Here is a 27,340-nt window from a genome sequence, read left to right on the forward strand (position 1 = left end):
ATTTTTTCTTTATTGTAAAATTGTGTAAATTTTTCTCGCCAGCCTGCTGTGGAGGAGTTTATTTCCCCTTTCAATAAAAATCAAACCTATCCTCAGTGGTTGGTGGAGTTGCTATTGGAATCTTTGTTGAGTCAAGATGCAGCCAACTTGGCCTTGCGTATTTTGGAGTCTCAACCTTCCTTGATCTCTCCCATGCTAAAGCTAAAGACACTTTTGGCCAATGATTTAATATCCGAGGCCTTCCACTTTGTGCGTTCGAAGAATGACAACTCTCTATTGGAATATTTCTTTACGCGCTGCCTAAGTCAAGGGCAATTTGGGGTTATACGCGATTTGGCTTTAAGCGAAAATGAGGGCATGGTCTTGCAAAACATTCTGAAACGCAGTAAGGCTCCGGGTGCAGAAAGTTTACATTTTGTTTATTTGCTACAAAAATCCAAGTACATTGAGGCTGTCTCGTATATGGATGAGTTGTCCTCGCGGCCCAAAACTTTACGGGGAAATATCCACCAAACAAATCCGGCCCAAATGGAAACACCAAATATGGTGTTATCGGCTTTTAATACCACCATGACACCGGTCACCCAGGGCTTGACGGATGTCTACTTTCGAATTAAGAACAAAATCAAGAAAAAGGATGTGGACAACAAATCTCCGGTGCCATTGAGTTGCCAACTAATCAAACAAAATGCCAATAGTCTATTGGGCGGCATTTATCACAGCTCCGCATTGAGTGCCCATTTTGCCACCTACTATTGGGGTGAAATGGATGAGGAAAGACACCAAAATGGGGCCAAACATTTGTTGAGTTCCAATAATGCTCCCTTCCTGAGGAAGCCTCAAAATGACACCAACTTTGTGGATTTTCTTAACAAGCCTGCCATATCCTATCCCCAGGCCTATAAGGTGCGGGAGAAACGTAATCTCATTGAAAGTGAGATATTGGCCACGGATGACCAGGAGCTATTGGAAAGGCAGAAATTGGAAAATCAATTAAATCCCAAAAAGAAACGACGTTTGGTAGGCCAGGATATTGTCAATGATTTGAAACAATTCATGGAAATGAATAAACAAAAGTCGGTTAAATTGGATGCCAGTGATTTTAAATTCAAGGAAACTGAAAGAACAACAACAGAGGTAACCACTCCAGAGGATAAGCAATTGGATTTGTTGACAAAACCTGTGGCAACCCAAAGAACGGTATCTAATCTAAGGACTCAAGAGGAAACCCATCAAGAATTACAAGGAATTTTAAAACCCACGGCCAGTGAATGTGCTGGCCCACAAGAAGAGGAAAAGAATTTAAGGTTCCGCTTACCCTCTAGGGATTTGAATAACTCCATTATTTCCCAACAAGGAGAAGGGATTAGAGCAGAGGAGGAAGAAGAAGAGGAAGATATGGAATGTGAGGACCAGGAAGAGGAAGAACAGGCTGTATCGAAACCACCTCCAACCTTGGAAGTTTCCTCCCGGTTAAGGAAACCACAAATTGCTCGATCCTTGTCAGTGGAATCCAATAAAAGTTCAGTTAGCTCCAGCAACCATTCTGAGGATAATTTCTATTCTCCCCTGTCATCACAAAATAACTCCAAATTGGATTCTTCTACAATGAGTGGTAGAGGAAGTTTTATAACCGGTCCCAAGCCAAGGAGACCCATATCCAGGTTATCAGGAGAAAGGGAGCAGGAAGAAGGAAGGAAATCAATTGAAAAGGAACACGAAGAAAAAAGGAGATCAATGGAAAGTGAATTCCAAGACAAGAGGATATCAATGGAAAAAGAACGGGAAGCAAGTGGAAGAAGATCAGTGGAAAAGCAAACAGCACCTATGGAAGAAACTGAAAAACCAGAAGAAGATGTTGGTGAAGATGCCAATGAAAGCGGCATTGTAACTAAGGAAGATGTTACCCTTTCCGAACATTATGTTACTGCGGCTGGTCCTAGTCTTTTTAACATTTCCACACGCAAATCCTTGGCAAGTGTAAGCAGTCCAATGGTCCCCCAAAAAACAATAGAGTCGCAAACCAGTTTGGCCTTTACCACAGCCTTAGATAAGGTGGGTAGTAGAAATTTCCCCATTTCACAAACTTCCAGCGGGTTTGGAAGTTTATCAGCACGCAGTACCCTGGCAGGTAGTAGTAGAATAAATGATTTTATACCCAAGGTATCCTCCTCCAAGGTGGGTGGATTCTCAACACCATTTAAAAGTGACACCAAAATGGAGGTGAAAGCAACAAAACTTTCCGAATGTACCACCGTGGTGGGTTCATTTGATTATACCAATTCAACAAGTGGTAATTCCAATAATATATTTGCCATGCCCAGTATACCAGCACAACTGGGCGAAAGATTACCCAAGGAAAAACTACCCACAGAGGAACAAAAACAACAAATGTTGGATACCACATTGGGTATGAGTACATATGATTTTTCGGTATTGGACAGTACATCTTTGCAGGCGGCTAAGTCGTCACTTATGGTAACGGCAAGGGATGACATAACCTCCAAGGAAGATGAAAAGCAAGACGAGGAAAATATGTCTGCCAAGGACCTAGATGAGGGCAAGGCTAAAAGTGAAGAGAAAAATGTTGTTGGAGAAGAAAGGGAAACAAAAGAAGACAAACAGAAGGAAGCTATTGAAGAAGTCTCTAAGAAGGAGGAGGAAGAAGAAAAAACAAGCAAAACAGATGAGGCCTCCATGCAAATAGAAGTCAAAACAGAAGTCATATCCCCACAACAAAAGACAGAAGCAGATGAGGAAGACAAACAAATGGAAGGCATTGAGGAAACAGCAGAAGAAGAAGAAGAAGAAGAAGAAGAAGAAGAAAAAATCATACTCAAACCGGCTGATATCAGTGATGAAACAGAAGATGAACCAAAGCGTGGTTGGGGTGATCTGCTTTGCAGTTCCGATGAAGATGAGTGCATTGTTTTATCTTCATCCTCATCCTATATTGATGACAACGACTATGGACGTCCCTTTGAAATACGAGAAACAGATGGCGAAGAATCACCAACAAAAGCTGCTGAGCGAGCCGATGTTGATAGCGAAAGTAGTTTTGATACCAATGAATATGATGATTATGCGGAGCAAGGTGGAGCAGGCTATAATGATTATGAGGATGAAATTGAATCGCAGGACACCTCAGATAATGGTAAACCTGAAGAGGAGGATGATGAAGTTGTTGAGGTTATAGATGACTCATCATCGGATACACGAAAAAGTTCCGCCAACTATCAACAAGAGGAGGAAAGCAATAGTGAAGATGTTAAGTTTGTGGAGGAGTTCAAGGGTTCAAATGAAGCCGATTTAAAACAAAAAGTTGAAAGAGAAGATGCCGGAGAAGCTGTCAGCACCACCACTGTAAAAGCGGTGGATCAGGAAGCTGTTAGCCCCAGCACTAAAGTAACGGAAGAAAAAGCCATTGAAGAAAAACAACAGATCAGCAGCTCAACAAAGGAAATCGCAGAGGAAACACCGACTGAAGATCAATCAAAATCGGCAGAGAAAACAACAATTGCAGATGCAACAACTTCTAAAATGGCCGTAGAGGAAACCGGAACGGAAGTGCAAACTTCAACTACGGATCCCAAAGAGGCTATAGAGGAAGGAAACAAAGCTGAAGCAACAGAAGAAGGTACAGTTGTTAACGAAACTAAGGCTGTTGGAAGCCCAAAAGGGATCGAACAAGAATCTATCGAAAGCTCAAAGGTTGCAGATGATGGCCCTATGGAAGCTCCTGCAAAAGCTACTGAAAGTCCAAAGGTGGCAGAGGAACCAGAAGAAATGGATACCTTAGAAGCTTCCCAAGAAACTTCCTCTACTAACAAGGAAGAAAATACACCCTTAGAAGCTTCCCAAGAAACTTCCTCTACCAACAAGGAAGACAATGCAACCAAGGAAGAATCATCAGCTGCCACCGCTGCCGCCGAAGAAGAACAAATAACTCTACGCATTGATGATGAAGACTCCATGAATGCAGCGGAAGCCGCTGAAATGAGATTGCGGAAAAAGTTACAAGAAGAGCAGGAAGCTAAAGAAACCATAGCCGAACTTCCCAATAGGAATAAAAGAACGCGCCGAACTTCCATATCAACGGCAATAGAACCCTCAGCGTTGGCCTCACCAAGGCGAACAACACGAGGTAGTTCAGTGCCACCTTTGGATTTGCAACCAACTGTCACGGCTTCGCCCAGACGTGCAACTAGAGGCACTTCAGTACCTCCCACAGAAGAAGTGACAACCACTAAAACAACAACTGCTTCGCGGCGTAGCATTAGAGCCTCCTCGGTAGCACCTGGCGAAAGCAGTGAGCCCGCCACAACTAGTGACGCCAAACCATCAAGACGTAGCATAAGGGGTTCCTCAGTACCACCCATGGAAATTTCTGCAGAAGTGGTTGCCTCACCACGTCTAAGAAGTACCAGAGGTATATCAGTACCACCACAAAGTGTTATAACCGAAGAAGCGGTGGCGCCCAGTACTCCCTCACGCAGACGTAGCCTAAGGGCCAGCTCATTGCAGCCAAAATCTAAGCTAGACGAAGCAGAGGAAGAGGAAACAGAGGCAGATTTGGGTGCCACTCCCAGTAAAAGAGAGAAATTGCAAGGAAGTGAAGCCTCCACCTCACGTTCCATACGAGGTACCTCGGTGCCGGCATCTGGAAAGGTGTCAACAAGAAGGCGATCAATTCTACTGGATGCCATTACGGAAGATGGCTCCACAGCTGGTGTGGATTCTCCCTCAAGTCACACACGTTTTAGGAGTCGTCTTAATTCCAATGAAAGTGAACACAATTCTTCGGTAATAGATGCCGACGCAGCTTCCACTACACAAACAAAACGCACACGGCGAACTTCACTTTCCAGCACTACTGCCGGCGAACTCCCTGTAACTCCCAAAATTACACGGCGCAACAGCATTAGTTCACAATCAGAGACGGCTGCAGCTGTTACACCCCGCACTTTAAGGGGACGCAGTATATTATCCGTTCCCGAAGAGGATAATGAAAGTATACCACCCTCACCCAAACCCTCCGAAAGTCAAAGAAAACCGGCTGCCAAACGTAAAGTTAGCACAGATGAAAAGCCACCCCAGGAAGAACAAACGGAAGCGAAGAAATCAATTTCACCTAACAGTGGTGAAGCTGCTGCCTCATCTCAATATTCATCATCCCGTCGCCTCACACGCACCCAATTGGCAATGATGGAAAAATCAGCAAATTTAACCAGCAATATGGAAAGTCCACCAAAGGAATCACCGCCCAAAAATAAACGTACGACGAGTAGTAAGGGAGGGCGGCCTTCATCCTCGGCCACAAATGTCTCACATGATAGTGATGATGCCGAATCGGTATCCTCCAAACGCAGTGCTGCCTCATCGAATGTTACAGGCACCAGCAAAAGAAGGACAACTAGAAAATCGATTAAGGAAAAGGTAAGAAAAAAAGGACAAGAGAGAGAGAGAGAGAGTTTGTGGGTGAGAAGAGAGAAAAAGGAATGAGTTCGAGAATGAGTAGCTGGCTATATTTCTCTCCCTCTCTCGTCCAAAAAAACGTAAGAAAACTCTAAAATTCTTTTGCTTTTTAGGAGGACCATGATGATGACGCCGCCAGCATTGCCAGTTCAGTGGGTAGTGAAAAAAATACACGATCACGTCGTTCCAAGGATAAAGGATCGCCTAATTCGGTGCTCTCGTCCATACCAGAGGATGGTGAGTTTGAAAACGACAACATCCATTTTATGTCTTGTTTTCTAAATACTTTTTTTGTTTATATTCCAGCTCCTGTTGAAGCTAAGAAACGTGGTCGAGCCTCCACCAAACATTAGTGTATTGTTTTGTTTATTTTTCAATACGTTTTTTTTTCAGTTTGCATGGATAGTTTTTATACATACTTACATATATACACAAACTATATTATTATACATACACACATATTTCGAAATTGTTTTTACTAATTATGAGTTAATTATTATTCTGGATTCAAGCGAAAACGCTTTGCATAATAAATACAAATATCAAAAAATTAAATGAGGGGGTGTTTCATTGCAAAAACATATCATTTCATCCAAATCTCCCTCTTGTCACCGCTAGCCAAGGTTTTGGAATCTCTACTGCTACCTAGCATGACTGAACATTTTCGTGTAGCACATCTTCAGCACACCATGAATTTCACATGGATTCCGCAACACCACAGCTCTCACAGTTATGTTGTTGTTGTTGTTGTAACAGTGTTTTTGTTATGTTTATTTGTTCGTTCCTCTGTTCAATCTGGCTCTGGGTCTATCTCCAGTTCAAGAAAAGTGGCTGCTTCGATGGGATGTAGCCATAGATCCATTGGAGTTAGATGGGTAGGTTTGGCGGGGCAGTTAAAAAGGTGTTGTGTGTCGTGCGGGCCCATGCCGCATACTGGGCAGATGTTTTGCACGGTGCGATCGATTTCCGCCCAATAAGAATTTAGGCGACTGCAATATCCCGAGCGTAGTTGGGCCAAAACTACTCTAGTTTGTCGTGGCAGCTGACGCTCCTCAGCTGCGATAGATGGAGGAAGTACTCCGAGTACTTTATTCACACTATAATTGCTTAAGGCCTTGGCAACTGCGTCCGTGTGAATGCTATTCAATCCTGCTTGATATGCTTGTTGATCTAGGGGTTCTCTCCTGTATCGTTGGACCTCTCCCTCTAGAGCATGGATATCCTTCCTGATCTCCCTGAATGGGCCGGGCCTACCCACAAGATGGTGATTGGGATGGCTCACACGATAACATCCAAGCAGGTACTGCAACGAAAGCATCTCATTGTGTTGCTTTACAGGAAGAATTTTTGCCTCCTCATGTAGATGGTCCACTGAAGATTTGAGGAGGCACCCTGTCGCTGTTCTCAGGGCTGCATTTTGGCAAGTTTGAATCTTTTTCCAGTTCGAATCACACAATCTCGGGGACCAGACTGGAGCCGCATAGCTTACCACAGACCGACCTATCGCGTTATATGTGGTCAACAAGGTTTCTTTATCTGCACCCCAAGTGCTGCCGGCCAGGGACTTGAGGACCTTGTTCCTACTTTTCAACTTGTCGCAGATAGCTGTGGCGTGTGCGCACGACGTGAATGTAGTGTCGAATGTGACCCCTAAAATTTTAGGGCAGTTTGTGGTCGGAATTCTGCTACCGTCGACCACGACATTCAACTCACGTCCAAACTGCGCTGTCCATGTGGTGAACAGAGTGGCTGTAGATTTTGTGGGGGAAATCTGCATATTCCTCGAATGGAAAAAGGTGGTAAGATCGGTTAAATAGTTGTTCAGTCTCTCACAGATGTCATCAGGATAGGTACCCAACGCCAAGATCGTGCAATCATCCGCATACGTCACGATCTCAATGCCGTCTGGAGGGGGTGGAATACAGGAGAGGTAGAGGTTAAACAGTTCCGGAGATATCACCCCACCTTGGGGAACTCCCTGCTTCACTCTACGGGGTTTGGACTTCTTATTCCTGAATTCCACGTACGACTGGCGTCCACACATATAGTTGACTATCCAACGTTTCAAGCTTGGCCGGAGGGTTGTCTGCTCAATGTCCTCGAACAGCGTGGAGTGCCTGACTGTATCAAAGGCTTTTGATAAGTCAAGAGCCACCATCACTGTTCTATCGCACGGCCGTCTCTGGTTGAGTCCTTTACAGATATATGTGGTAATGGCGTGCAGCGCTGTTGTCGTGCTGTGCTGCTTACGGAATCCATGTTGATGATCGGCAACTTGATAGCTATTTCTGATACTAGGGAGGATCAAGGCCTCAAGTGTCTTTGCTACGGGCGACAAAAGCGAAATCGGTCTGTACGATTCACTTTTGCTGGCATCCTTGCCTGGCTTCCGTAGTGGGACCACCCTGCCCATTTTCCAGACTTCGGGAACAACGAGGGTGGCTAGCGACAAGTTGAAGACTTTGGTGAGATACTCGACTCCCGGCTCATCCAGCTGCTTCAACATTACCATGGAGATTCCATCAGGGCCCAACGCTTTGGATGATTTAGCGTTCCTGATGGCATTGGCAACATCATCCATTGTAAATTGTGGTGGTTCATCCTCGGCAGGAAGAGATCTGATGCGACGTAATACTCTTCTCTTCGCCCTGTCACTCTCGGGATGCTCGACAAACTGTCGATTGAAATTACTTGCGCACCACTTCGGGTCAGTCAACGTAACGTCGCCAAACGTGACTGAGGTCCTATCTTCCCTTCTTCCAGGGTTCGAGAGTGACTTAACCGTTGCCCACAATTCACCTATACCGGCTCCAATGTTGCAGCTCTTCAGATGATTTAACCATTTGTTCCGCTTATGCTCGCCGACCAGCCTGTTAACTTCCAGTGTCAGCTCCCTGACTCTGGGGTCATTGGGGTTGATACGACGAAGCTCATCACGCTCGTTTGCTAATCCCGTCGCCTCTGCTGGGAAATTTGGTCTTACTTCGGGTATTCGACCAGCAGGGATATGGCGAGCGGCTGCAGCAGTGATGATGCCCCGGAACGTCCTTTCCGCTACCCGAACATCAGAAGGATTGGGCAATTCTCTGAAGCGGTGATTGGTGAACTCTCTGAAACTCGGCCAATCAGCTTTTTTATGATTGACGAACGTGCGGCGTTCAGAGGTGATGAAGTCGGGTGGTCTGCTAATGGAGACAATTATGGGGAGATGGTCTGATCCAAGGGAAATGACGGGTTGCCAGGTAACGTCATTTGTTATCGACAACAACATTGTATACGGTTTAAACCAAATAAGACCATGCGGCAACACCTATGGCATCAGAATCTCATAACCTTTCCTTGAAGTCATAGTCATCTCAGTTCATTCCAATGATACTGATATCTCCAAAGTGATAATGGAATTGTCCTTGACGATTTCAATGCTTATCAATTGATATGGAATCCTCAGCTGCATAACAACCCACGCGGTGTTTTTATTGCAAACCAGATAGATGAGTATGAGTTAGCTTCATCAATGAGGAATGCTCCACTATAGTTACAGCCAATTATTCAAGCTTTCTGGAGATTTCCTTCGTCAATCTCTGGCTCTCCGTATTGAGCAACAACCAACCTTGCCAAACAGGTCCAGCCGAGCTGTATTCCGGAAATGCAAGTCTCTATGCGTGATTTGCAGCCCATCTCCTTCACATCCAATGAAATTGAGAGAATTATCTCCAAGCCAAATCATACAAGCCCTTAATTTCGACGGCTTCACAAAAGTCCTAGAACTATCAATTCCCGGAGATTTGGAAGGTGTCTCGCATATTTCCATTCTAAAACCAGACAAATCTTCTACCTACCGAAAGTGGACGTTGTGAGTGACGCAATGCAGACGCAGATCAGAAAACTGCTCGATCTCCTTAGGGAGAGTGTGACTTTAGGTCTGAGTCGGTAATGTTATCCAGTGAGCAACGGTCGAAGAGATGAACACTACAGTCATCCCATCTCAATCAAACCGAGTGACTTCCTCCTCAGTTGCTCTAGGAAGCACCAAAAGGAGCAGCTCGCCAGAGTATGAAACTTCGGTCGCTTCCGACAGACCTGTCAATCCCAGGTAGGACGTCTTGGCGCATGAGGCTGTGGATGTCTTCATCCACATGGATCACTCGTACTGCTCCAAGTTTGTGGACAAATTTCCAGGAGATATTTCGCAGGCGGAATTGCAGGAGATAAGGTTGAAGCTTTCCTTTGTAACGCGCTCCGAGATGAAGTATCTTCAAGTTGTGAAGCGTTGGCTACCTATTGCACAGATTTCGTTGCCTGGCCGGAGATATTGACCCTTCCAAAAACTGCGATGACTACAGAGGATCTATTCCGGATCCAGTCGAAATATTGCGATGCCTACCCTGGATCCAGTCAGTCAAGTCAGATTGTCGCAATCTGTCCGGCAGGACCAGTCAACTTTGTTCTATTGGGCCCAACAACATGATCGAACTCCACCATGCTGGCTCCCGCTCCAAAGTCGTAGAACCAGAGGAACCAAAGAAGGCATCAGCTAGTGTAGCAGTTCCGTCTGCGACTGCTGTTAAAGCTTAAGAAATCTGATAAACAGATAACTGCAAATTCGGTATCAACAAACAAGACCAGTTCCTCAGGGAAAAATGGAACAAGTTTGTCTGATACGACCGGTGGTCCATCAACCTCAAAGCAGGCTAGTGGCCTGTGTTTTTCACGATAGATGAGGACTCCCTCATAGTATTAGTGGAAAGCGACAGAGTTCGCCAAACATAACCATCGTGTGGTCTGACAACATCACCTGGCGAAGTGTTATTTCTGTCCATCTTCTATTATCGTCAACATCAGCATAGTTACCGACGTTATCACTTCTGAAAGCGGCACATTCGTCAACCATGAGAAAGCCAACAGAAAAAATGTAGATAGTAAACCAATGAATGAGCCAGGGTCAGAGCGACAGGGCGAAGAGAAACGTTTTACGTTGTTTGTGATCTCTTTCAGCCGAGGAGAAACCACCACAGTTTATGATGGGTGATGTTGCAGATGTTTTCCCATGCTTGGTTTACATTTCATTGTTTAAACGTCAAATGAAGTCCAATGGATTTCAAATGAGTTTTCATTTGACGTATGCGCAGAGGAATTGACAGTTGAAATCGAGTGGATTTCGTAAATGTAAACCTAGCACGAGAAGTAAATTAACACAAAGCGCTTGGACCTGATGGAATTTCAAAGGTGATGGCAAAGAAGCTGGATGAAGCAGGAGTCGACTACATACATATCTGAGCAAAGTCATCAACTTATGGTAGGTGGAAGCCTGACAAGTTGCCAACAAAGGTGAATCATACTGACCAATGGACTGTGGAGATAAAGCTCCCACTATATGTGCAGGTCGATGGATCAATAACTCCGACCACTAATTACTCCAAAGTCCTTGGGGTCAGATTCTATAGCTTATACAAGTAATCCGCGCGTCACACACCTTGGTTAAGGTGAGAAGTAGGAACAAGATTCTGAAGTCCCAGCAGAACTTCGGGAATTTATAAAGAAAACTTGTTAAGAAGATACAACGCGATATGTCGTTGTAAGCGCACGTAATGAAAGAAACATGCCAGAATATAGCCCTGTGAACTGCAACAGGGTAGGGTATCCCCTCATGTCTACGGTGACCCACTTACACGAGAATGCTAAGATCTAGCCGGTGCGACGGCACCTCAGATGGTGTCGAGTGCTATAGTTTGCCTATGCACCATACAAATCATCCCCCGTCAGGAAAGATCTTAAAGTGCTAGTACATCGATAACGTTGGGCGCCAGACGTCACCAGCTAGATAAGGTAGTCGGTAGTAAACTTCCACAATCAACGTCCTCTATAAATTTTTGCGTTGGGCGCCAGTCAATATCTGATTGTTGATATTAAAAATTCGAGTATTCCCCAAAAAGCCCCCATAATAGCCAAGGTTTAATGGTTCTAATAGTTGGGGACTACTAGTAGTGTGAAAACTAATCGATAGACGCCACATGAAATCTCAATCAAAAATTTGATGCTAGGTAATCGGTAGCCAAAGCAAATCCAAAGTGTAAGTTTATCTCTCAACAGTTTGGGATGTCAGTTTGTAAGAATCGCACGTCATCGTCAGTTGGTATTCTTTAGGTGGGTAATGGAAGATCTATTACGACAGCTGTGAGGTAAGAAAGTCTTTTGTATCGTAGTGGCACCAAATACCCAATTCTGGATGGAGTCAGCCTTCAGATCTCTTTAGAAGCCAAGTTCCTCGCCATTATTCAGGACCATCAAATAATGTGGAAAAGAAATGACGACAAATGAGCCAGTAGAAGTTTAATAGCTGGGGACTGAGACCACAAGTCATCCATTGGATTTTCACGACCATCGTACTCCTAAGTCCTGCTTATAGTTCTCTGGTGTTGAGCAAGTTAAGTTCGTAAAGGCAAGGTCACATTAGGTAAATATTTGCTTCAGCGGCAGTCAGTGTGCGCTTACTCTCAGTAAGCGCACACACTGACGCTGTAGCAAATAATTTCCTAATGTGACCTTACCTTTAGTTAAAGGGCGGCATCAATACTAATCACTGGTGGCCATGAAGAGCACTCTAAAGGCCTGGGTACATAAGCTGCCTCGCCTGCTTGCCTTGCTTTCCTGCTTCATTTCTGACACAACAAAAATAAAAGAATAAAGAAGGCCGATCTAATTTCGAACTAGGTTGCTCTTTTCTTCTCTATTCTTTTATTTTTATTATGTCAGAAATGAAGCAAGAAAGCAAGGTAAGCAGGTGAGGTAGCTTATGTACTCAGGCCTTAAAGGCTGCCCTCAGTGTGTTACTTGATTTCCAAACACTGGATTTTGTAGTGCAGTAATTGGCAGCCAAGAGTGAACTACGGATCACTCAAGGATCTAAATTTATGGCGCAGCTGCGAATAAGATCACGACGCGATTCTACGGCGATCAGAACTAATACTGAGCTCGGAGACAATAAAGGCCTGTGTACATAAGCTGCCTCGCTTGCTTCTGATAAATGAATAAAAAAGAAAAGGGCAACCCAGTTCGAAATTTGCTCGGCCTCCTTTATTCTTTTATTTTTATTATTTCAAAAATGAAGCAGGAAAGCAAGGCAACCAGGCATGGTAGAACAAGAAAAGGTAGCAGCAATACCCAGCTGACTGAACTGGGTTGTAGTGTTAGTGTCAAATTCCATTCGACATTTTATGTATTTATTTCTATGTTCGATGTATATTAGGGATATATATTTTTGAAGAACAAATTTATTCATCAGAAAAAAAACTATTTCACATAAAGACGGCTTCATATCATTGACATGTAACCTCCTCCAGGTCCGAACGACATGCCGCACACTAAAACATCGCTTATAGAGGCGGTACAATATTTGTTAATATGTGTGGTATTTTGTTAAACTTGAAAAGAATAAAGCCCTAATAAACATGTGCTTTTTTGTTTTCAAAAGCAAATGATTGAAACATCTTCTCTTTTTTCAATGAATTACCAGCGACCCGAAACATTTTTGCAAGTATTCTACTTTCTGCGAAAAATTATGCATTTAGTGGAATGATATGGAAACATTCAAATTGAAAATCTAACGAGTTTTCATTCATGTTTTCCAAAATATTCAATCAAATGTGAAAAAATATTAGTTTTTTAAATTCCAATAATTTATAGACATTTCCTTGTTTTGTTTACATTTACGTTGACACTAAGGTTTACAAACAAAAACAAATTCCTTTGTGGTTGTTGTTCGAGTTGTATTTGTTGTAGTATTAACTTTACCTTGTATTTGTTCTACCATGGCAACCAGGCAAAGCAGCTTATGTACCGAGGCCTTTAGTGATTACATACCATTACAAATGAACTTCAAGCCAATAAATGTGAACATACTTCACTGATCGTGATAAAGCGGCGTATTTCACTGTGTTTCTACCTTTAGTGCCTTCCAACCCAAATCTCTGCAAAGCTGTAAAGGTAGAAACACAATGAAATATGCCGCTTTTCCACGCTCAGTTCCATGTAAAAGACTAAAGGCCAAGTACTACCTAATTCAAATGAATTAGGCAGTATTTGAATTAGGTAGTACTTGGCCTTTAACCTTTTACATGAAACTGAGCGTGAAAAAAGCGGCGTAGTTCATTCTGTTCACACCTTAAGCCAATATTGAAATGGATACAGTTGGACATGTGACTCTCTAAATCGAAGGTTTTGCGACCGATGCTTTGAATTGGGTCACAGGTCATTGCAACGTCGAAGAAAATGAAATTAAAGGTGTGAACAGAATGAAATACGCCGCTTTTTCACGCTCAGTTTCATGTAAAAGACTAAAGGTCAAGTACTACCTAATTCAAATGAATTAGACAGTATTACAAAATATCGCATACAAAATATCATTTAATGACGGGAAATGAGCGAAAAAAATAATATGCCAGCAAATAAAAATAATAGGTGTCTTAATATTATAAAAGACAAAGGCAATTATGATAGTGTCACAATCAAGGCCTCATATAAGATTGCTTTGGAATTGGTCAAGAAATGTAGACCTTTTGAAGATTATATACAATCTGCTTTTTTCTCTCAAAAAAAAAAAAAAAAAAAAAAAATAACATATGAAGAAAAATACTCTTCAAATTAGTTATTTATCATTTATCATAGCGATCATGAATACTTCTTACGAGTGAGTTGCAGCTCACTTCTCGACCTATCACAAATGACAAGGGAGGAGCGAAAAAAGTGAAGAAGGGTTAACAAGTTGGAAAATTGAAAATAGTGCCGCATTTTGTGAACCCTTGAAAATATAATTTGTGTTGCCATATCGTTATTTTATTTACAAATAATTTTGCAATAACTAAATTCGTAATTTTTTTATAAAACACTACTTTATTTTAAATTAAATTAATATTTCTAAAACGAAAAATACTTTTTATCAATAATCCACTTTAAAAATACTTGGTAATTGATAAAAATATTAAATGTTTGAAATGTGGCAACATCTGTAACAGCTGTTTTTTTTTTTTTTTTTGTTTTGACAGATACAATGTAAAAATTGTTTATTTACGCCCGAAAAATTTCTGCAATTTGCAAATTGCAAAAAAGGAACAAATATCGTTTAAAGTTCATTAAATGGCAAAAAAATGAAAATGTTTAATATTGCATTTTGGATGATGGCCGAAACGACAAACGCTGAGGAATACAAAGAAAATCAAGCAAAATTTTGTGGAAGTTGTTCCATGCGATGCCGCCAATATCTCAATGGATCTTTTGTATTAGTTCAAATGAAGTTGTGAAAGATTCCATCTTCAGCATTTGAAGGAATTTCAATAATTGTAAATAAATACAATACGTGAAACATCCGATATTTTCTCCAGCATTAGGACCAATTTTATGAATGCTAAGTACAATTCAATTAAATTCCTTTCTTCAACATTTAAACCAATTTCATAATTGGTCCGTTCCAGTACTGCAAGAATCTACCAATTCTTACTATTTTTTCCGATAACATAAATGAAAAAACGTTATCGTAGTAAAAAATAGTAGATTCTTGCAAGTTCTGGAACAGATCAAGTGTTATCTTTCTTTTTGTTATGTCCCAATTTACATTGGGCGAGTTTACTTGCGGCAATTGTCATTTTGTAGGAGAGAGAGGTGAGGCATATGGTAACCCTTTGCCTCTCAGCACCCTCTCTCACCTACAAACTGACAATTGCCGCAAGTAAACTCGCCCAATGTAAATTGGGACTTATGTTTTTATTTATAATTGCTCTGTTCCAGAACCTGCAAGAAGCTACTAATTTTTGCTACGATAACATTTTTTTCCTTTATGTTATCGAAAAAAATAGTAAAAACTAGTAGATTCTTGCAGTACTGGAACAGAACAAATATTTTTATATTTTACTTTATGAATTTAATCCTTCATATTTTGACTCTTTCTTGTTCGTGGCATATGACATGACAAAGCGTTAGTGATGTCATGCCAAGTTGGGTTAAGATACCATTCCACTGGTTTATTGAAGATGCCATCCAAAATGATTTGGATTTTTTGGGGGTAACGGTCTTGTAAAAAGAATGATTGAGGTGGTAAAAAGGTGACATGTCACTTGCACTCATGCTTGAATAGCATCTTTGGCACCGAATATTTTGCTGGGAACCTTAGCGAACAAAGAACAATTCAAAGGCACTTACGATATGTCACTTATTATCTTGAGTTGCAGCAAAGTTTGTACATATGTATGCACATTGAGTAATATGCACATTGTTCTATCGAGGAACAACAATTGCAGAAAGGGGATGCTTCTGATTGGGTCCTCTTCCATTTCTGTTGCCATCCAATGATTCTGAACGCTTCCCATATCTGAAAAATATTGGCCAACTTCAGCTCCGACTCCAAATTACGCCAAACTTGATGAGGTCTTCCTTGCTGCATTAAAACACGGATGAACATGTACAGTTTCCAAAATAATTTCTAATTGTTTTTTATTTGTTCCATTCAACGTAAAACACAAATACATATATAAATGCAATTAATTATCATTACAAATGCAAAATATTTGTTTTCGTCGATTTTTTTCTGTAAAAAATGTTCATATTTACATTTTTTTGTTCAACTCACCTTGATTTCTGTAGTGGGAGAAAAATGCCTCACATTCTCACTTTTTTACATTTATGATAGCTACTTTTCTCACGAACGTGAATTTTGTTCTCCCTTATGATGGTTATAATAAGGAAGGAGGCGAGAGGAGGCGGTGAAATGATGTTCATGATTGGGTTGTATATTATTTTTAATTTAAGTCATACAAAGCGAACGCGCCAACAATATGAGGGCAATCATGAATAAATATTCCGTGCGGAATTTGTTCCCTTTCCCCAATTTCGCAATTTTTTAATTCCATATTTATGCTTAAAAACTGAATTTTTTTTTGTTGATTGTCCGAGAATATTTCATAGTTGAATGACTCAAGTAGTTTTCAACGTCTTAAGATATTTGATATTAAAAGAATTTAACTTTTTAAAATTATTCTCCGTGCGGAAAATTCCGAGGGAAATATTCATGATTGCCCTGTATATTTTTTCATTGCACACTCAATACGAAAATCATCACCCTGTTCTGTCAGTGTAATTTTACCCACAAATATGTGCTCTGTTCCAGAACCTGCAAGAAGCTACTAATTTTTACTACGATAGCAATTTTCCCTTTATGTTATCGAAAAAAATAGTAAAAATTTGTAGATTCTTGTAGTTCTGGAACATACCAATGGTTTACATTAGACCTTTTTTGCTGGGTTATCCTCTTTTATGTAAATACGCAATGGAATTGAAAATTTATATCCACTGTATTTACTACACCCAATAGAATATAGACATACTTTTTGTAATACAAATATCCATTCAAGAGCCATTGTTGTGATGTTGTAGCGCTTTCAGTGAAAATGGGTAGAGATTCCTTGAGATCATATTGCTAATATAAGAAGAAACTCTCTTTGGAATATAAAGACCCACTGAAGTATCATTGTAGTGTCATTGCACACACCTTTGTAATTAAGACGTTTCTGAGATCGTTACATTGAATATAAATAAATTGGGGACCTTTTTTTAAGCTTCTTCTCAGAAATCTCAGAAGAGATTTTGAAAAAAATGGATACACTCGATTTCTCATTTTTATAAAGCGCGCTTACGTAAAAGGGGTACAGACGATCAGTTTTGCTCAAATAATCGGTTGCTTGTCGGTGTGTCCGTTCATTTTTGCCAGTCATCAGGCAACCACAGAATGTTTTGATATTGTTGGATAGTTTAATAGTAATCGATATTTCCGAAAAATAGACAGTCCGAAAAATAGACAGTCAGGCAAGAGAAGTTTCCATGCTTAATATTGTTGGGGATCCTATATCTCTAAAACTATAGACAACAATTACAAGTAACAATAAGCGAGATACTTATCTCTAAACTAATGTAGACAATTCATGCAATGATATGCTCGTGACATTGCTCATATCCAGTGTGGGTGGTAGGCCAGGACTAACAGAGCCACTGGCTTCTCGTGCCGCCGCCGCCGCACCCATTGGTGACAAACAATTACCATTGGCAATGGGTTTAGGAGTGGGCGGTGTGGCCGTAGAAGGACGCATCATAAACGAGGAACTTAAGGCCGTCAGGGGATTAAAACTACCATGCGAATGATTGGGTGAGACTGGGGTAATCGATGTGGGATGCAAGATATTGCTTATAGCCGATTGATTAAAATTCAAGTGCTGCGGATGATGATTTAGGAATTGAACTGGTGGTGTTAGGGGACCAATTTGGGATATCAATGACATGTGCTGCATTGCGGCTGGACTGCGATAGCTAATGGTTTTCTCCTTCTGCCAAACGAATACATTATGGACCATGGCAGCACCGCAAAATATGATGCCAATACCAATTAAGATACTGGTTATTATGGCTGGTGTTGAGTGGAAATGATTGAAGGTGTACAAAATTATGCCTGTAAGGGAAGGGAAAAGAAAGAAAATTTGAGGTTAAGTTTTTAAGTTTATATTTAAATTTTGCCGCACTTACCAGTTAAGAAAATGGGTATGGATATAAAGAAACCACCCACCGCACAGGTGCGCCTTGTACTAGACTTTTCCAAATAACGATTGTCCCTAAAAAAAGAAATAAAATAAAAAGTGGAGTTAGGTGTTGTTTATTTAAAAAATCTAACCTCATTTCCTTACCTTCCATCAAACATCGGTGATCTCACCAACTTAACAGCAAACAAAAATTGTATTGCACACACCAACAGGCAACACAAGTTCAAAGAAAGCGATAGGGCACACAGGGCCAGCGTTACATCGTAGACAATAATAAAATCCTCTGGAGAGCTTCGTGTTAGGGCATCTTCTCTGGCATTTGGAGAAATTTTAAGCAGGAAAATTAAGGACAACAAAGCCAGGAGCAAGGAAACTGCAAAGATTAAAAATAAGTTAAAGTTTCTTAAAACTTAACATAAACTCAAATCCACTTACCCAAACACAAAAGACCCAAACTTGTTAATGCCTCCCTCGGACCAGGATCATGTTTTGACTTATTGTGCATGGTTGTTACATTAGGATTTGTATAATTGGTGTAGTTTGTGTGTTGAGTGGTGTTGTGGAGATTTGTGTGGTTGGCCAAGCCATTACCACTGCAAGTTGCAGTAGCTGCGACCGAAACACCCCCACCACCGCTACCATCATTATTGTTGTTGTTGTTGCTGTTCGCAGCCACTTGAGCCAAGGCAATATGTTGATTTGTATAGGTGTGTAAATTGTTCCCAATACCGCTGAGACCATTTGGTGGTGTCAAATGACTATTGATGGGGGTTACAGGTGTTGGTGCAGTGGTATTGCCATTACCATTTCCGGTAATTGTAGGTGGTGGTAGCAGGGGTGGTAATGGTGGTTGCTGCTGACCATATTCTTTTTTCACATCTTAGTTAATTTTTTAAGGGAATTACCCGATCCGACCCCACACATCGCAGAGACCCCCTTCCCATCCGCCACCCGGAAAGACGCGCCTAGTACACCATTGTTACATACGTGTTACAATTTTCTGTTTGCATTGAAAGAATAATATTTTTAAAAAATGTTTTGTTTCCCCCTTTTTGTCATTCCAGCTTATGTATAGCCGATTTATTATTTTGTGCTCTGGTATTACCATTCAGCGCCTATCGCTTCATAGAGGGAACCTGGGAGCCAAGAGACGTCCTATGTAAAATGATTCCCTTCATTCAGTACGGCAATATTGGTGTATCGCTTCTGTGTATAGCTATGATAACGATCAATAGGTAAGTCGACATTATTTTGCTAACGTGGAACATAAATATCCTTATTTGATTTTATTCATATATCATTCCAAAACCATTCTCGCACCTCTTTGCAGATATGTTATGATTGCCCATCACAACTCCTATGGAAAAATTTATAAACGGCACTGGATTGCTGCAATGATTGTATTTTGCTGGGTATTCTCCTATGGCATGCAGTTACCCACTCTAGTTGGAGCTTGGGGTACATTTGGGTATGATCCGAAACTGGGCACTTGTTCGATTCGTGAAGACGACCATGGTCACAGCAGTAAAACCACACACCATGCCTGATTATTATTGCATGTTATACCAAAATCTTCTGGGTTGTACATAAATCAGAGCAGCGACTTAAACGTCATGCCAACAAACAGAATTCCATACCAAATAATCTAAGACCTCCACCCTCAGCCGGTAGCAATGTGGAAACGGGAAATCTTCAGAGTAGAGTATCGTCCAGTAGTAGTTTTTCGACAGATGTTAAGCAGGAATCTGTACAAAAACAACCCACCACACGCATTAAGGACCAGAGAGAGGTGCTATTGAATGAAACAAAAGTATTTATTTATACAAAACATATTTTCTATTTATTTGTATTTATTATTAATATTTTTATTTGTTTAAACTTTAAAACTAAATCGCTGAATTGTGCCTAAACAAACAAATGACCCGAAAAGCAATGATACCCTATCTTATCAACGGTTGAATTGGTTCATCAATCGGGTACGATGAACTTTTATAGAAGTATTTCGGGCATATATGCATTATTTCGTCGAAAAGAAAAACGTATGTATGTATGTTTTGCAGTTTATGAGTTTGTATGTAATTCTGTAAAATCGTTTTTGTTTAATTTTATTTTTATTGAAAAATATATAAAAGACAAAGTCATTCCAATGTTGCCTTCTCCATGTACAATATACATAAGTTTATACCTATGTAATACTACTTTCCATATATTCAATAGATATAAGTTTAACGAATGTAGTATGTATACATACATACATATGTAATATACAAATTGTACACTTTTACAAACAAATTGCCAAATTGCAAATTTACAAACGATTGCCGGGTTTAATATAAAAATACATAGTACTTATGTACAAATGACAAATTGTCTTTAAATACAAATATTTAAATTATTATATATTTTTTACATTTTTTTAAAAGAAGTGAGATAAATGAAAATTAAGTATAATAAAATATGCGACCTGAAAACAAAAGGAAATGGATGTTTTTCATTTAAAATTTTGCATCTAATTTTGAGGATGTACATTTTTCACGTGATCCCTAAGCCTGAAAAAGAGAATTTAACAATAAAAAAATTAAAAAGTAAGTAAAAGTAAATAAAAGTAGACTTTGATAACTTACTCGTAGTACGCTAGGAATTCCGATTGACAAATCGTGCATCTGTAAGGTTTCGTATGCGTTTTCATATGGTTTTCTAATTGGAGGGATCGCACAAAACCTTTCCCACATTCCTTGCATGTGTATGGCTTCTCAGTGGAATGGGTCACCATGTGTCTCCTCATACTAAAGACAGATAATTCTTTGTTACACTAAAAGAAAATACAAATACATGTAATAATATATTTAATAATGTAAAACTTGAAACTTACCACAGTGCACGTTGCACGTGCGTTCTGCCGTTCTTGGCATCTTTGTTTATTGGCATCAATAGAGGCAAGCAGCATTGGTAATGCCCTGTCTATCCCCCCTTCAGCCCCTTCCATCCCTTCAGCATCTTCCATCCCTTCAGCCCCTTCCCCTTCAGGCCGTTCCATCCCTTCAGCCCCTTCCCCTTCAGGCCCTTCCATCCTTTGAATATCTTGAACAATATTTATATAGATTTCAGATACTTATTGTCTTCATCAGTGTCATCAGGTGAGGTGAGAGGGGGTGGTTTTGCAAGGGCTGAGGGTTTAGTTGCTGTGGTGGTTGGGGTGGGTGGTGTTGGTGTCTTAGTGGTGGGGGTACTTAGTGGGGGGGGGGATTTGGTGTACATATACGGCTCATTATACAGCGAAAAGGTGGTCGTGTACGGGGGGTTGTTGATGAGAGAAATGGTGATGGTGGTGGTGTACGGGAGGTTGTTGGCGTCATTATTGGTAGTAGTGTAGGTCGGTGACGGGGTGTTGTTGATGGTGTGGTAAGACGGGTTGTGAGAAATGGTGATGGTGGTAGTGTACGGGCGGTACGGGAGGTTGTTGGCGTCGATAGTAGTGTAGGACGGTGACGGGGTGTTGTTGATGGTGTGGTGGTAAGACGGGTTGTGAGAAATGGTGGTGATGGTGGTAGTGTACGGGCGGTACGGGAGGTTGTTGGCGTCGGTAGTAGTGTAGGACGGTGACGGGGTGTTGTTGATGGTGTGCTAAGATGGGTTGTGAGAAATGGTGATGGTGGTAGTGTACGGGCGGTTGTTGGCGTCGGTAGTAGTGTAGGACGGTGACGGGGTGTTGTTGATGGTGTGGTGGTAAGACAGGTTGATGATAGAAATGGTGATGGTGGTGATGTACGGGCGGCTTTTGATGCCATTTGAGGTTGTGGTAGTGCACGACGGGATGATGTTGCTGGTGGTGCTTTCACCCATACCAAGTCGGTTTGAGTGGAAGCATCTGCGGTGGAAGCATTCTCGGTTTGGGTGGATGAATTTGCGGTGGAAGCATGTGTACTACATTTACATTTGTTAGACTGCCATTTGGATTGAAATCTGGAAAATATTATTTAAAAAAAAATTAGCTATTTTTATAATATACTAGCAAAATCGTCTGGGCGATGATATACATGTCACTCACTCACTCACTTATCACTAAGCTCTTTTATATATCGTTACCATAAATGCCGGAAGACCCACCCGTAACCCACATTATTTCAAAACTAAACAGCAGTACAAACAATATATTCTTTGATATTTGCAGCAATTGGGCTTATTGAGTTAATGTATAGTTTCCACGGGGCGGATTCGGTTAACCGGTTATTTGACCCGAAAGTCCAGATTCAAAACCGGGTTAGACCCAGTTCTGCTGAACCGATTACTACAAAATGGGTATGGTATGAAAGCTTATGGAAATACCTATCACATGGTGTAGTTACTTTAACAGTTTTGTCGATTCTTGTAGTTCTGGAACATACCAATGGTTTACATTAGACCTTTTTTGCTGGGTTATCCTCTTTTATGTAAATACGCAATGGAATTGAAAATTTATATCCACTGTATTTACTACACCCAATAGAATATAGACATACTTTTTGTAATACAAATATCCATTCAAGAGCCATTGTTGTGATGTTGTAGCGCTTTCAGTGAAAATGGGTAGAGATTCCTTGAGATCATATTGCTAATATAAGAAGAAACTCTCTTTGGAATATAAAGACCCACTGAAGTATCATTGTAGTGTCATTGCACACACCTTTGTAATTAAGACGTTTCTGAGATCGTTACATTATAGCATTGAGTATGTATATATAATGCAGAAATAAATTGGGGACCTTTTTTTAAGCTTCTTCTCATCTCAGAAGAGATTTTGAAAAAAATGGATACACTCGATTTCTCATTTTTATAAAGCGCGCTTACGTAAAAGGGGTACAGACGATCAGTTTTGCTCAAATAATCGGTTGCTTGTCGGTGTGTCCGTTCATTTTTGCCAGTCATCAGGCAACCACAGAATGTTTTGATATTGTTGGATAGTTTAATAGTAATCGATATTTCCGAAAAATAGACAGTCAAAACTGATCGTGTGTAGACCGCTTAAGATTTCTTGCAAATATTTACTTTCATGTTATAGGGTATGTTCATCTATAATACTATAAACACTACAAATAACATTGAATTACATTTCAGTAAAAAATCGGAAGAGACATCATGAGGTTTATTGCGGATATTGCTCTTTGGAATAGAAAGATTCACTGTTGTTAGTTCGAAGAAAACATTTATAGGTTATGTTATTAAAAAGTCTGTTTTGAGGTTATGTTCATTAAATAGCTTCTTTTATTTCTAAAAAATCTTACATTATTTTTAGTCCTTAGCATAAAATAAACAAAGTATTGTATACATACAAATAAAAATATATCAAATATTTACAATTGTTTCTAAAACTATATAAGTACACTTTCACTGGATCAGGCAAGAGAAGTTTCCATGCTTAATATTGTTGGGGGTCCTATATCTCTAAAACTATAGACGGCAATTACAAGTAACAATAAGCGAGATACTTATCTCTAAACTAATGTAGACAATTCATGCAATGATATGCTCGTGATATTGCTCATATCCAGTGTGGGTGGTAGGCCAGGACTAACAGAGTCACTAGCTTCTCGTGCCGCAGCCGCCGCACCCATTGGTGACAAACAATTACCATTGGCAATGGGTTTAGGAGTGGGCGGTGTGGCCGTAGAAGGACGCATTATAAACGAGGAACTTAAGGCCGTCAGGGGATTAAAACTACCATGCGAATGATTGGGTGAGACTGGGGTAATCGACGTGGGATGCAAGAGATTGCTTATAGCCGATTGATTAAAATTCAAGTGCTGCGGATGATGATTTAGGAATTGAACTGGTGGTGTAAGGGGACCAATTTGTGATATCAATGAAATGTGCTGCATTGCGGCTGGACTGCGATAGCTAATGGTTTTCTCCTTCTGCCAAACGAATACATTATAGACCATGGCAGCACCGCAAAATATGATGCCAATACCAATTAAGATACTGGTTATTATGGCTGGTTTAGAGTGGAAATGATTGAATGTGTACTTCCCAAGCTCGAAAATCATGTCTAACTATACCACTTGATTGTGTTTTATTTGGAGTTTTTCGATCTTTGAATTTTTATTTGCCAATTGAGAAATTGATTAAGCTCGAGGAATATGAATACTATTGACAAAGATTTCGTAACTAAAACGATGCTTTGGGTCGTCAGCCACAGTCACCTTGAGGGTTATTTCTCTTTTTCCTCACTAAAAGTGTATATGTATAAATTCATGCTGGTTGAAGTTCGGCTTGTTCCGCTTATATGCTTCTTGTCATCAAAAATTGATTACTTTGTTTTCCTCATTACCTACTACATTTTATAGCTATCCCATATTATTTCACATGGCTTATTCGATAATGTTGACTATACTGTAATTTCTCTACAAATGCATTTCTTTGCAATTTCCGCTGCTTAATTACATATGTATGTATTTAAGTTTCCTTGTACGATGACACAAAAGCATAAAATCTACATATAATATTGTTCAGGTGTTATCAAATAAATTTACCTTAGTCTTTACCGATGCAGCTTCCTTTTTCAAATATTCCTCTCTGGCAGCCTCATACATGGCCACAAATTTGTCACGCTAAACTTGTAATTGTGCAAACAATTCATCGTCCTTATTACCTTTCAGACGATTTACAATATCAGCTTTCTTATCATGTTCTTTGCGTATTTCATTGGTCATCCAGGGCTTGTCGATTGGATATTGATTTATTAAATTTTTTAGTGTTTTAACGGTACGGCCCTTTCCTTGATAATCTTTTTGTTGGGACTCAATTTATTCTTCTTAATTTTTCCGCCAGCAATAATAAAGGGTGTCGGCGATATCATGCGTGGGGGAATCGTGGGCGGAATTTGAGGCATAGGTGGTCCATTGCGACGCATAGATATTCGGATATTCGCATTGAGAGTTGTAGTGTTGTAAGTGTTGTAGTATCTCTGCTCAACTTAAAAAAGGCGGGAATATGGGAAAGTTAAAGTATGTTCCAGTCTACAAGAATCTACTAATTTTTACTTTTTTTCGATAACATAAAGGAAAAAAAAATTATCGTAGTAAAAATTAGTATATTCTTGCAGGTTCTGGAACAGAGCAATTATAAATTACCTACTTTTGATAATCACAATTGCGACAACCTTCGCAATCAAATCAACATCTAAAGCGTGAAGGGATCAAGAATAAATCGGACAATTCTACGGAATATTCACAACTGACAGCATCCGAAGGATAGAACGCAGTACTGCGGGAATGACACGGAACAAACCTATTTGAGAGGGTCCACCTTCACCACAATGGCGAGATTTTTTTTTAAAACATTCTTAATGTCGTGGATTTTTCTTAAAATATTTTTTAAAATATTATGTACTATTTTAATAGGTGCTCTGTTCCAGAACCTGCAAGAAGCTACTATTTTTTACTACGATAACATTTTTTCCTTTATGTTATCGGAAAAATTAGTTAAAATTAGTACATAGATTCTTGCAGTTCTGGAACAGACCAAGGATTTGTTAAAATGCCTTGGAATTTATTAACAATATTTTTTAAATATCGTGGTTTTTTTATATGATGATATTTTTCGGCTTAAGGTCAGTAAAAAGCGTTGTTTATTTTTAATGATTTTCAATAAAGGAAGAGTTTTTTCGATCTTGAGGCCTTTGTTGTTTTATTTATTTATTTAATTTCCAATATTTCGAAATTCTGTGAATTTCATCTTCAGGGAAATGTTGTGTAAATACTAAAAATAATTAAAACTTAAAAACTACTGTAGTGTTCCTACTCCGTCAAGTTCTATTATTGCACTCAACTTGACGGAGTAGGAACACTACAGTAGTTTTTAAGTTTTTATTATTTTTAGTATTTACACAACATTTCCCTGAAGATGAAATTCACAGAATTTCGAAATATTGGAAATTAAATAAATAAATAAAACAACAAAGGCCTCAAGCTCGAAAAAACTCTTCTTTTATTAACAATAAAAAGGTCGAAAAAACTGAAACATTCATTTAATGATTTTCTTTATTTATTCCGATATTGCTAAACTAACAGCGTGTTTTTGTAAAAAGTTTTTGCCCATTCGTTCGTCGATTTCATGAACGAGGATACAATTTGGTTTTCATAGCGGTTGACGTTTGTATTCGTGTGACAAACAAATGAAAGCTTTTTATTTTCGTAATTTTTTGGTTTTCGTAAAATCAGACGAACGAATACGTCAAAAATAAACGAATGGAAAAGACCCATCGTTTTGAAAGAAAATTAAATAATTTGAGTAATTAATGGCACAAAACACACGAAAACTGGAAGGGAATGCAGTTTTATTTATTTCCATAGAAGCACACGCGTATATGTACATCTGTTTCTTCATATTATCACTATTATTTTTGGACAAATTTGATTACATTTTTTTCTTATTTTTTGTTTGACATCTGTGTATCGGGGTTGCCATCAAGTAACACATTTTACGTGCAGATGCCTATGCAAAATTCACAAAATAAGTATCATGGAAACCCTGAAATATAAAAGCTTTTATAAAATAGACGAAAGCTTTCAGATAAAAACGAATGGTTCGTAAAATTTTACAAGAACCAAATTTTGAACGTATACGTTTTAGTACGAACGGTTCGTGTGACAGGCAAGCATTTTTACAAAAACACCCTGTAACTTTTATGACGTGTGTGCTTTTGTACTAAGTTTCTGTACAGGTGTGCGCAGTGGTCTGTATCGCTTTTATAGTTCATTCTAATGTCATTTGGTAATTTAATTATATGTAGCATTTCTAATGTAAATCGTCGTTTGTAGTTGTTTTTTGTGCCAATATGTCAACTTCATTAAAATTTGGCTTATGTCCCGTCAAAGTGCAATGTGCTGCTAAGGCCGTATTTTGCTCCATGGGCTTGTCCGTTTTTTGACCCGACTTATGTCCGGAAAGGCTAGTTTTTAATTTTGTTTTTGTTGTACCAACATATACCTTTTGGCATATGTTGGCTCCGTCCCCCTTAAGGCCTGCGTACATAAGCTGCTCTGCCTGATTGCCTTGCTTTCCTGCTTCATTTTTTGACATAATGAAAATAAAAGAATTAAGAAGGCCGAGGAAATTTCGAACTGGGTTGCCCTTTTCTTTTTTATTCTTTTATCAGAAGTAAGCAGGCAAGGCAGCTTATGTGCGCAGGCCTTTACATTTAATTTTGTATACTACATTGCACTTGTTTTCCTTTTTTATCCTACATTTCGTTTTGCTAAATAAATTATTGACATTATTGTTAGTTCTTAATGCTAATTGGTAACGGTCCT

General features: G+C 39.7%; 4 protein-coding genes across 6 annotated transcripts in view; 2 read left to right on the top strand and 2 right to left on the bottom strand.

The window, feature by feature from the left end:
• Elys (AT hook containing transcription factor 1 homolog) overlaps positions 1 to 5,934 on the top strand; it is a 55,121-nt gene extending 49,187 nt beyond the window's left edge. For all 3 annotated transcript variants that reach the window (XM_073978608.1, XM_073978609.1, XM_073978607.1), the window contains exons 10-12: positions 43 to 5,436; positions 5,589 to 5,712; positions 5,782 to 5,934. In XM_073978608.1, coding sequence (XP_073834709.1) covers positions 43 to 5,436; positions 5,589 to 5,712; positions 5,782 to 5,828 — 5,565 coding nt within the window. In that variant the 3' untranslated portion in view covers positions 5,829 to 5,934. The remainder of the gene's footprint in view (positions 1 to 42; positions 5,437 to 5,588; positions 5,713 to 5,781) is intronic.
• Positions 5,935 to 14,853: 8,919 nt separating this feature from the next.
• Positions 14,854 to 20,526, top strand: LOC141397513 (G-protein coupled receptor moody-like). The gene is made up of 3 exons (XM_073973885.1): positions 14,854 to 14,879; positions 19,115 to 19,285; positions 19,381 to 20,526. The coding sequence occupies exons 1-3, from the start codon at positions 14,869 to 14,871 to the stop codon at positions 19,595 to 19,597; spliced, it is 399 nt and encodes a 132-aa protein (XP_073829986.1). The 5' UTR covers positions 14,854 to 14,868; the 3' UTR covers positions 19,598 to 20,526.
• Positions 17,317 to 18,974, bottom strand: LOC141396657 (uncharacterized). The gene is made up of 5 exons (XM_073972283.1): positions 18,971 to 18,974; positions 18,486 to 18,929; positions 18,195 to 18,423; positions 18,037 to 18,122; positions 17,317 to 17,962 (listed from the first exon to the last, which is right to left on the bottom strand). Exons 1-5 carry the CDS (start codon positions 18,972 to 18,974, stop codon positions 17,421 to 17,423), a joined length of 1,305 nt encoding a protein of 434 aa, XP_073828384.1. The 3' UTR covers positions 17,317 to 17,420.
• Positions 20,418 to 21,033, bottom strand: LOC141397514 (zinc finger and BTB domain-containing protein 8A.1-B-like). The gene is made up of 3 exons (XM_073973887.1): positions 20,923 to 21,033; positions 20,675 to 20,862; positions 20,418 to 20,599 (listed from the first exon to the last, which is right to left on the bottom strand). Exons 1-3 carry the CDS (start codon positions 20,995 to 20,997, stop codon positions 20,560 to 20,562), a joined length of 303 nt encoding a protein of 100 aa, XP_073829988.1. The 5' UTR covers positions 20,998 to 21,033; the 3' UTR covers positions 20,418 to 20,559.
• Positions 21,034 to 27,340: the final 6,307 nt, after the last annotated feature.

Source organism: Musca autumnalis, unplaced genomic scaffold (genome assembly GCF_047663935.1).
Source record: "Musca autumnalis isolate F117 unplaced genomic scaffold, ASM4766393v1 scaffold_3, whole genome shotgun sequence".
NCBI classification, from domain to species: Eukaryota; Metazoa; Arthropoda; class Insecta; order Diptera; family Muscidae; genus Musca; species Musca autumnalis.

Excerpts from the sequence above, each read along its gene's own strand:
- LOC141397514 (XM_073973887.1), bottom strand. The coding sequence starts at position 20,997 with ATGCTGCTTGCCTCTATTGATGCCAATAAACAAAGATGCCAAGAACGG. Across the intron at positions 20,863-20,922 it reads CACGTGCAACGTGCACTGTG|TGTAACAAAGAATTATCTGT; the intron begins GTAAGTTTCAAG and ends ATTTTCTTTTAG. Across the intron at positions 20,600-20,674 it reads GAATTCCTAGCGTACTACGA|GCTTAGGGATCACGTGAAAA; the intron begins GTAAGTTATCAA and ends TCTCTTTTTCAG.
- LOC141396657 (XM_073972283.1), bottom strand. Across the intron at positions 18,123-18,194 it reads TCACCGATGTTTGATGGAAG|GGACAATCGTTATTTGGAAA; the intron begins GTAAGGAAATGA and ends TTCTTTTTTTAG. Across the intron at positions 17,963-18,036 it reads CATACCCATTTTCTTAACTG|GCATAATTTTGTACACCTTC; the intron begins GTAAGTGCGGCA and ends CTTCCCTTACAG.
- LOC141397513 (XM_073973885.1), top strand. Across the intron at positions 19,286-19,380 it reads GCTATGATAACGATCAATAG|ATATGTTATGATTGCCCATC; the intron begins GTAAGTCGACAT and ends ACCTCTTTGCAG.